Source organism: Galeopterus variegatus, unplaced genomic scaffold, assembly GCF_000696425.1.
Source record: "Galeopterus variegatus unplaced genomic scaffold, G_variegatus-3.0.2 Scaffold7725, whole genome shotgun sequence".
Taxonomy (NCBI): Eukaryota; Metazoa; Chordata; class Mammalia; order Dermoptera; family Cynocephalidae; genus Galeopterus; species Galeopterus variegatus.
The window spans coordinates 55,377-66,374 of NW_007733836.1; the positions used below are offsets into that span (position 1 = coordinate 55,377).

Here is a 10,998-nt window from a genome sequence, read left to right on the forward strand (position 1 = left end):
ATTTTTTTTTTTTTTTTTTTGTCTTTTTTTTTTGTCTTTTTGTCTTTTTTCCGTGTCCGGCAACGGATCGCACCCCTCAGTGTCGCCCCCGTACCGGACCGGGACCGGCAACGGGATCGCAACCCTCGGCGTTGCTCCCGCGCCGCGCTCAGCCAGTGAGCGGGAGCCGGTCTATATGTGGGATCCGAACCCTCGGACGGGAGCGCCGCCGCGCTTCCCAAGCGGCGCACTATCCAGTGCGCCACCGGGCCGGCCCTTAGATTTTTTTTTTTTAATTATTTTTTAATCTTTTTTATTTGTGTGCTTAGTTTTGAATACTGCTTTTGACCTTTTTTTCTGGGGGTCGGGCTGGGGTGGCCACAGGGATCTTGGTGTTACCAGTACCACATCTAATCAACTGAGCTAATCAGCCAGCTGAATACTGCTTTTGAAATTAAGAAAGAAAAAAACCTTAACTTTGGAAGAAAAGAGTCCTTCTTTTGGTTTTTACAACTAACCAGATTAAACTTTTATGAATCTATAGAAGAGAAACAAAAATGCAGCTGTCATATGTGCTGCTTTTCATGTGTTTATAGGAAGCACCTGAGAACTCACTATGTGCTAGGTCCTAGGGGTGAGGTGCTCCTGAGGAGTGTGCAGAAATTTACTGAGGCTCCAATTCTGAGCTCTTTTTTTTTTTTTTGTCTTTTTCCGTGTCCGACAATGGATCACAACCCTCAGTGTTGCCCCTGTACTGGACTGGGACCGGCAACGGGATCACAACCCTCGGTGTTGCTCCCGCGCCTCACTCAGCCAGTGAGCGGGAACTGGTCTGTATGTGGGATCCGAACCCTCGGCGGGAGCGCCACCACGCTCCCAAGCGGCGCACTATAGCAGTGCGCCACCGGGCCAGCCCTGAGGCTCCAATTCTGAGCTCACCTTTTAGGAGGATGATTTCCAGCAGGGAATCACTCAGCTGGTGAGGGAATCCAGTCAACTACCCAGCATTTGCAGCCTGACGGTATATGGTGGATCTCATTTAATCCCCAGTTTTACAGATTAGGTAGAGGGGCATTTCAGAGTGGGCAAAAGCCTCAAGTCCTGTGCTTCCCTAAGTCAAGAGCCTACAGGATTATTATTCTAAAGTAAATAAATAAGTCACAAGGGCAGTGAGAATTGTAAAGTGCTAAGACAAACTCTGATTTAAGATCAACAAAATTTGGTAAACCTTGAGCTAAAGTAACTATGAAAAAAAATGAGAGAGAGAAGACTCAAATTACCAAAATTAGGAATGTAAGAAGGAACATTACTACTGAATTTACAGGAATAAAAAGGACTATAACAAGTGCATATCAACAAATTAGATAACCTTGAAACAGACAAATGCCTAGAGAGAGACAAACTACTGATAGTGACCTATGAAGCAATAGGACATCTGAATAAATCTATAACAAGCAAAAAGATTAAATTAGTAATCAAAAACCTTCCCACAAAGAAAAGCCCGAGACCAGATGGCTTCACTGGTGAATTCTGTCAAGTGCTCAAAAGAACAAACTCTTCCAAAAATACTGAAGAGAGAATCCTTCCCAACGCATTCTATGGGGCCAGTATTACCCTGATACCAAAACCAGACCAAGACATAAAAAGAAAACTATAGACCAATATCCCTTATGAATATAGTCATAAAACTCCTCAACAACTCACAAGCCAAATCCAGCAACAGATAAAAGGGGTTATATATCATGATCAAATGAGATTAGGGTTATATGTCATGATCAAATGACATTTGTTGCAGGAATGCAAGGTTGACTCAAATACAAAAATCCATTAACGTGGTATACCATATTAATAGACTAGAGGACAAAACCCACATAATCTCAATAGAAAATAGAAAAAGCATTTAATAAAAGCCAACATCATTTCATAATAAAAACACTAGACAAACTAGGAATAGAAGGAAACTTCCTCAACATGATGAAGGGCATTTATAGAAAACCCATAGCTAACATTATATTCAATGGTGAAAGACTAAAAGCTTTCCCTCTAAGATCAAGAATAAAACAAGAATACCCACATTCACCACTGCTATTCGATATTGTACTAGAAGTTCTAGTCAGAAAAATTAGGCAAGAAAAAGAGATCCAAATTGGAAAGAAGAAGTAAAATTGTCTTTATTTGCAGGTGACATAATCTTGTGTATAAAAAATCCTATAGAATCCACAAAAAAAGGAAAAAATTATTAGTGCTAATAAATGAAATTCAGCAAAGTTTCAGGATACAAGATCAGCACACAAAAATCAGTTATATTTCTTTATAGTAGCAATGAACAATCTGAAAATAAAATTAAGAAAATACATTTACAATAGCATCAAAAAGATAAAATCCTTAGGAATAAATCTAACCAAAGTATAAGACTTGCACACTGAAAACTACAAAACATCACTGAAAGAAATTAAAGACCTAAATGGAAAGACACCCCATGTTTATGGATTGGAAGATTTACTATTTTAAGTAATATTCTCCAAACTAATCTATACATTCAGTACAATTCCTACCAAAATACAAGCTGACTTTTTCTGCAGAAATGGAAAAGCTTATCCAAAAATTCATATGGAAATGCAAGAGACCCAGAATATCACAACAATCTTGAAAAAGAAGAACAAAGACAGAGGACTCACATTTTCTAACTTTAAAACTTACTGTAAAGAAAGCTACACTAATTAAGACTATGTAGTACCAGCATAAGGACAGCCACATAGATCAGTGGCATAGAATTGAAAGTCTAGAATTAAACCCTTAAATAGATGGTCAATTGATTTTCAACAAGGATGCTAAGAAAATTCAACAGGGAAAGAAAGTCTTTTTAAAAATGGTGCTGGGACAACTGAATATCCACATGCAAAAGAATGAAGTAAATCAACTCAAAAAGGATCAGGGGCCAAAAAAAAGATCAGAGACCTAAATGTAAGACCTAAAACCACAAAATACTTAGAAGAAAACATAGATATAAATCTTCATGACCTTGGATTATGCAATGATTTCTCTTTTCTTTTCTTTTAATTTTTATTTTTTAAGCAATTATTTCTTAGAGATGACACCAAAAGCACAGCAATCAAAGAAAAAATAAACTGGACTTCATCAAAATTAAAAACTTTTGCACTTCAAAAGAAACTACCAATAAAGTGAAAAGACAACCTATAAAATGAGATCAAATATTTGCAAGTCATATATTGATAAGAAACTAGTATCCAGAATATATAAAAAAAACATTATAACTCAACAATAAAAAGACAATCAGCCCAATTAAAAAGTGGGTTGAATAAAAGTGGGTTGAATTAAAGGCTCTGAATAGACATTTCTCCAAAGAAGATATAAAAATAGCCAGTAAGCACATGAAAAGATGCTCAACATCACTGGTCATTAGGGAAATACAAATCTGAACTACCGTGAGATACTACTTCACACCCACTAGGATGGCTATAAAACAATACCTCAGAGAAATAACAAGTGTTGGTGAGGATGTGGAGAAATTAGAACTCTTGTACGTCACTGGTGGGAATGTAAAATGGTGCTGTCACTGTGGAAAACATTTTGTCAGTTCCTCAAAAAGTTAAACAGAATTACCATATAAGTCATCAATTCTACTCCCAGCTTATACCCAAGAGAACTGAAAACATATGTCCACCCAAAAACTTGTATACAAGCGTTAAGGGCAGCATTACTGATAATCAAAAAGTGATGATAAGCCAAATGTTCATCAACTAATGAATGGACAAACAAAATGTGGGGTATATGGGCCGGCCCGGTGGCGCACTGCTACAGTGCGCCGCTTGGGAGTGCGGCGGCGCTCCCGCCGAGGGTTCAGATCCCACATACAGACCGGTTCCCGCTCACTGGCTGAGCGAGGTGCAGGCGCAGCACTCAGAATTACCATATAAGTCATCAATTCTACTCCCAGCTTATACCCAAGAAAACTGAAAACATATGTCCACCCAAACACTTGTACACAAGCGTTAAGGGCAGCATTACTGGTAATCAAAAAGTGATGATAAGCCAAATGTTCATCAACTAATGAATGGACAAACAAAATGTGGGGTATATCCATTCTATGAAATGTTATTTGGCCATAAAAAGAAATGAAGTAATGATACATGCTACAACATGAAGGAACTTTGAAAGCATTATGCTAAGTAAAAGATGCCAGACACAAAAGGCCACATGTTGTATAATCCCACGTATGTGAAATGCCCAGCATAGGCAAATCCGGGGACAGAAAGCAGATTAGTGGTTGCCAGCAGTTGGGGGAGGGAGAAATGGGGAATGACTGCTAATGGGTAGGGGTTTCTTTTTAGGGTGATGAAAATGTTCTGGAATTAGGTTCTATTCTGGAAATCTTCTGGAAATTGTTCTAGTCATGATTGTTACACAACCTTGTGAATATACTAAAAAACCTGCTAAATTGTATATACTTTAATAAGGTGAGTTTTATGATATGTGAATTAAATCTCAATTAAGGAAAACACTTTGATTACACTCTGCTCAGAAGGTGGGCTAAGCAGGGCCTGGAGTTCTCTGCAGGTAGAACTGAAGTATTCAGGAAGACTGCTGGGTTCTATCCTGGGTGTGCTCTACCATAACCATAAAGAACAAGCAGAACAACCTCAGATCATAAATTCCATGAACATGGCCTTGAAAATGAGCCTGTCCCAAACCCAGGTGTCTGTGTTTTGGAACTTGCTCATTTCTTGATGTTATCTACATGGAATTTATGGTCTGAGACAGGGATATTTTGTTCCATAAACACACTGTTAGTTTCTCTTTTCATGTTATTTATGAGTAGGCCAGTACAACAGGATGAAGAGTGTACGTCATTTCAGGAAGCCTACTGTTTACTGCATGGGAAATGTTGAACTTGGACATATTAATCTCCTTTGTTTTCATGACATTTTATAATTTATAGCATTTCTGGCATGAACTGCATCTGCTATGAACTTGACCTCCACCTTGTGAGGTGGGCAGTTTACAAATGAATAAATTAAGGGTCTGAGGGTGAGGGGACGGGCACGATTCCACAGTGAGTTACTGACAAGACAGAAGAAGACAGCCAGCCACCACATTTCCCACAGTGCTAGACAGCTTAAGAGAAGAAATGCCTTGTGGTTTTTTGAATTAAAAGAAGAGGGACAAGCAGGCCTTTGGTGAAGGGCCCCTGACCTGTGTGAGAAGAAGATGCCTCTGCGCAGGAAGCGGTGTGGTCTCTGGCCGATGGCTATCTCTATTCAATTTATTAGTTCTTTGTCAATTTTACTGCTTCCAAACCGAACTGGAAAAAAAAACTGGTGGCAGAAGGTTTAGTGATCAGATATCACTATAATGAACAGGAAAAACTACTGATCCATGTACAATCTTAATGAACCCAAACCTCTTTAGGCCTTCTGGTATATGGGTCCTTTCCCCTGAAACAAAGCAAAAGGTTTTTAATATTAATACAATAGCTGAGATCACAACCAGCAAACCAGGGAACAAATTACAGAATGAAATGCTATTTTGCCTGAAACTGAATTTTGATGGGAAACACATCCAGAATGCAGTCTAGCTAGCAACTTTTGACAACCCCATGTACAAAGACATGTATATAAGAGGGCACTTCAAAAAGTTTGTGGAAATATGGAATTAAAAGATAATACCTGGGCCAGCCTGTGGCTCACTCGGGAGAGTGCGGTGCTGATAACACCAAGGCCACGGGTTCAGATCCCATATAGGGATGGCCAGTTGTGTCACTGGCTGAGCATGGTGCTGACAACACCAAGTCAAGGGTTAAGATCCCCTTACTGGTCATCTTTAAAAAAAAAAGAAGATAATACCTATCTTTTCATTAACTATTTTTTGGCAGTATGGGGATCTGAACTCTTGACCTTGGTGTTGTCAGCACCATACTACCAACTGAGCTAACCAGCCAGCCTCTTCATGAACTTTTTGAAGACCCCTCGTATACGTGTGTGTGTGTGTGTCTGTGTGTGTGTGTATAGGTGTTTATTAAGATATAATTTAGATTCTTTAACAACCATGATTTTTCATATTCTTTAATTGTTGAACTGAATTAATGTCTGTTCTCAAGTGAATTTTTCCTCATTGATAGCCGACACTTAAATCATGGAAAATGGCTTTGACTTAGATAAAAACATTTTAATTCTGTTTCTTCTTCGATGATTACCAATGATCTTAGAGAATGGACTTTTTAATTGAATAGGAGCAGTCTTTTCTGAGCAGGAAGACTCTCAAGAAAGGGCTTGACAGTGAGGACTTGCTATCTGTGAGAAGTAACCCTTCTTAAGATGACTTCCAGCCTTTTAGGTCCATAATCAATATCCCTGAAGTCACTGATTGACTTGTAACCACTAAATGAAAAGCAATTTAATTGACTGCAAAGATCTCCATCTCAATAGACCCACCTTTTCCAAGTTCTGAATTGCTCAAAAAAAGGAAAAAGCTTCTACTAAAGATCATTATTTTAAAATAAATTTTATATTGGCATTTTTATTTAAATATATCCTTTGGGAATATAATGCACAACCAAAAGATTTTATGTTCTATTTTTTTCTTGGCACTAAAGCTTCACTGGATTTATCATTAATTCAAAATTTAAAAACATCAATAAAATCAACTCAATGGAATAACTTCTTAAGTTTGAGGTTTTTCCTGGGGAAGAAAACAGAAGACATACCAATGAGCTTGTCATAGTCAATGCCTTTTGCACTGCTAGTCTGCACTGTCCATGGGTCCACAAAATCCACTTCAGGTTCTATAGCGTTTGGGTCATTATGACTCCCAGGTGTTGGGTTCTCTGGAGGGCAGTTAGCCTTGTAATCCTCCCCCCCATGGCAGCTTTGTAGCTCTTTTTTTTTTTTCCTTTTTTGTCTTTTTTCATGACCCGCAACGGATCGCAACCCTCAGTGTCGTGCCTGTACCGGACCGGGACCGGCAACGGGATCGCAACCCTCGGTGTTGCGCCCGCACCTCGCTCAGCCAGTGAGCGGCCGGTCTGTATGTGGGATCTGAACCCTCCGCGGGAGCGCCGCCGTGCTCCCAAGTGGCGCACTGCAGCAGTGCGCCACCGGGCCGGCCCTTGTAGCTCATTTTTAATGATAGCAACATCTTTACTGCAGAATCAATTTCATCCTGAAGAAAGGAAATAAAAGTAAGGGCTATATATTAACAATAGCTAAATTTTGCTAAATGCCTGTTATATGCCAAGTATTGTGCTAAATGCTTCCATATACTTAACCTTATTTAGTCTCACAAAGACCCTACAAGGTATGCATCATTTTCACTGTCCTTTTCCAGCTGAAGAATTTGAGACTCAGAGGTGAAGAAGCTTGTACACAGACACACGATAAGTCATGGGCTAGAATGTATTTTATTTTTATCTGTTATTCTAGTGGTATGGATTTCTACCACAAACGCTTTGAGACAATAGTAGTGACACAATATACACTGTTTTTTACGACAAGGTTAATATGCTAAAGGTTTCTCAAACACCACTGATGCCAGAGAACATGCATGATGAGCTCCCTTAACCATGTATAGTGAATTCTACACTGGAACTTGTTTTTACTTTCCACACATGTTGCAGAAACTTAACCAATGACGCCACTAAAGATAGTAGTGGCAACTCAAATAGATATTATTAAAACAGATAAAAGGAGGGGAAAAAATGCAGACTTTCAGATTATAAATTAAGGAGAGATTCACTGGGAATCAGTAATACCATTACATTCTGGAGTGTTATCAAGCAAACTATCTGAAGTGTTTGTACATAAATTACATTCTGGAGTGTTATCAAGCAAACTATCTGAAGTGTTTGTACATTTATGTTTTAAAATAAACATATGAAAAACAAATACAAAATGTATCCATGGGTACTTAGGAAATCCGTTAAAGACTTTCTCTCCCAGGACCCCATACTGGTCACCTCTGGAAGGCTGGTATTTAAAAGAGCAGGCCTAATTAAGCCTATTAGTCATGCTATGCGCGAAAGCTCTACTCCAGTAATTGGCCTTGCCGGATTAGATCACAAACAAGGAATATACACAGTCCAATTTGCTTGCCAAGGGAAATACAAACATTTCCACTTACAGCTTACATACAATGTACTTCAACTGGGTTTCCCAGTGGAGAACTATCACGACACCATTCAGAGAGAACTATTCCATCAGGTATAGCACTTGAGCCACAGAGAACCATTATTCTAGGGTGATCTATTTCGAACTATAACATTATCTGGGATTAATCATTAAAATAAGTCAGATTTGTGGAATCAATAACCTCATAAATATAACTCACATCACAGATAAGATGTTTGCCCAGGTTAGAAAGGGGAGTATTTTTCACTCATCTCATTTCCGTACTGCCTAGGTTCAGTGTTTCCAGCAAAATAAATGTTTAGTAAGTATAATCTATCAAATTATCTAAGGGAAGACTTATCTTGCTTTGAAATACACTGTAGTCAATATCCTTTAATCACTAGCTGTGTTGACATTTCATACTCTACCTGGTCTAATTCTGCTTGCAACCAGGATGCTCTTTGAAAGTCAAACATTTAACCAAAGTCTGCTCAAGGACCATCTGAAATCAGGAAAGGGACTGAAATAGACAAGCAGGCTCACCTTGTCTGTTTTCTTGTTCTCAATCTAACATGCAGGAGGACACTGAAGCAGAATTTGAAAGCTGATGTTCTGAAAAAAGCTAGACACAAAAGACTATATGCTATCTGATTATACAGCATTCAAACACAGTCTGAACCAATACATGGTGGCAAGAGTCAAAATCGAGTGAAGGGGTGTGAAGACAGCTTCAAGCTGCTGCTATGCTGATTCTTGCTTTGGGTGCTAGTTACACAGACGTAGTCATTTTGTGACAATTCAGTGAGCTGTCTCCTTATGATCACCGTAATTTCTGTATGAATGGTGTATTTCAATTTAAGCAGTTTACTTAAACTGAAAGGAAAACCAAAAAGGGCTCTGCTCTCTATCATAATCCCTGTGATCCAGTGTCATTTCTTCAGTCCTATTCAAACTGTGTATGCCTTCAGCCACTGTCTCCCCTCATAACCCCCTGATTATGACCTATCCCCCAGGAGACTCCCTGCTTTAGTGAGCTGTTGTTACTGAAAGACGTGCATCTTATTCTTTAGGAGAAGGAAAGAACTTTGAGTACTGGATAAACAGCAGGAGACAGAGGAGAAAGAGCTGTCAGTGTCTCTCAGTGTACTGGTGCTACCAGAGTGGCTCAAGTATTTTGCCAAAAGTAAATCTCCAAAATATCAAGTACTTCTATTACAAACACATTTCAGGGTCGGATACCAATTTACCCCTGAATTTTTCATCATTTAATTTTGGTCTCATTGTGTAATCTCTCATCTCTTAAGTGTGTGCCAGCTGATTGCATTTGTCAAAGAATACCTTGGAAGAGTATTCCTTTTTTTTTGGTGGCTCATTGGTACAGGGATCTGAACCCTTGACCTTGGAGTTATAACCACACTCTAACCAACTGAGCTAACTGGCCAGCTGGAAGAGTTATTCTAAACTGTATTAAGTATTGCTTGTTGATTAAAATAATGAACATAATTGTAGACACTAAGAATTACTAACTAAAAACATTTACTAAATATTATTCAAATTTAATGTTAAATGGACAAAAATATCACTGTCAACTTCCCAAAATGAGCTTATGGAGTAAATAACATTTGGGTCCTTCATTTTAAATTTTTGCTTTAAAACAACTTAGCCAATTCACTGAGATCTAACTGGTAAGTAGATCTCTTTCTGTGAATAATCAACTTCTTTTTTTTAATGTTACTTTCTTTCAGTACTATTTATTTCCTTTAATATGTAATGGTTTATTTGGGGTCCAAATAGCCAAAGTAAAATACTGGGGTAACTGTGAGATGGTTGACACAATTTGGTCACAAGCAAGGAAAAGATTTTTGAAGAGGGCAACAAGGGTGGGAAGTGATGGAAAAGGAATTCATGGGACTAAGAGTGGAGGCACCCCAGAAGGAAATGAAGTGCCTATGTTCCAGTTAAAGATGCAGACTGACAATGACCCTTCAGAAAACTACTATAACAACAGCAAAGAAATCTTTAAAAAAGGCATAACCCAACGGGGACAAAGGAAACAGGAAGAAGACAAAAGCAGCAAGACTTCAGAAGCTTAAAAGCTTATGTATGACTAGTGACTGACTGAGCACAGGAGAAAAGCAAATGCCAAGGCATCGTGGAAATACTGTCCTGGGCAGTGACCGCACTTAACGCTGCTGTGGAATCCCCCAAAGGCTCAGGCATTAATGGTTTCAGGTACTTATGGGAGTGGGGTTATAAAAACAGGAGCACTGGTTGAAGGTTCAAGAAGTAGTTATTCAGACCAACCCACCTAGGAATGCCACCCCTCCTCCAACCACAGGTTTTGGATGGAGAGAGGACCGAATTACAAGTTCTAGACTTGGGGCATTATGCATGGTGGGGGGCAGGGGCAGAACACTGAGAATGGGAAGCTTCCAAGAGGGATCACTTAGATGTGGAAAACTGGCAGCCAGACTTAAACCCTCTGGACAGCAGACTGCAGGAGCTTTCTCTGAGGAATCTGACTAACCTCAAAGAAAAGATCTAAAGACCCTGATGCTGAAGATTTGTTCCCTAACAAAAGGAAGCAGCCTGATCACTCTCCAGGGAAGTGGAACCTATGCTGGGGACCAGCCCCAGCACAGAGATTGTGAAGGTCCCCACTGGTAAGGGATCCCCCAAAAGGGAGGAAGGGCAGCGTCAGCGATGGAGCGGACAGCAAACATACAGACTCAAAGGATCTGGTGAATGCTGGGACAACTGACACACATACTCAAGGGATCTGTTGAATGCTGACAATTTATTGAAGCAAGCATCAGACTTTTATACTTTTCTTTCTTATTTGCTACATAATCATAAAATAATCAATGAACAATATCATAATATCTCTTTGTAAGTG

General features: G+C 39.2%; 1 protein-coding gene across 1 annotated transcript in view; it reads right to left on the reverse strand.

Annotated features, from left to right (window-relative positions):
- The window catches only part of LOC103607804 (tryptophan--tRNA ligase, cytoplasmic-like), a 25,141-nt gene that overhangs the window by 11,361 nt on the left and 2,782 nt on the right, over positions 1–10,998 (reverse strand). The window contains 3 exon segments of the mRNA XM_008592271.1: positions 5,194–5,302; positions 6,704–6,874; positions 7,104–7,158. Coding sequence (XP_008590493.1) covers positions 5,194–5,302; positions 6,704–6,874; positions 7,104–7,158 — 335 coding nt within the window.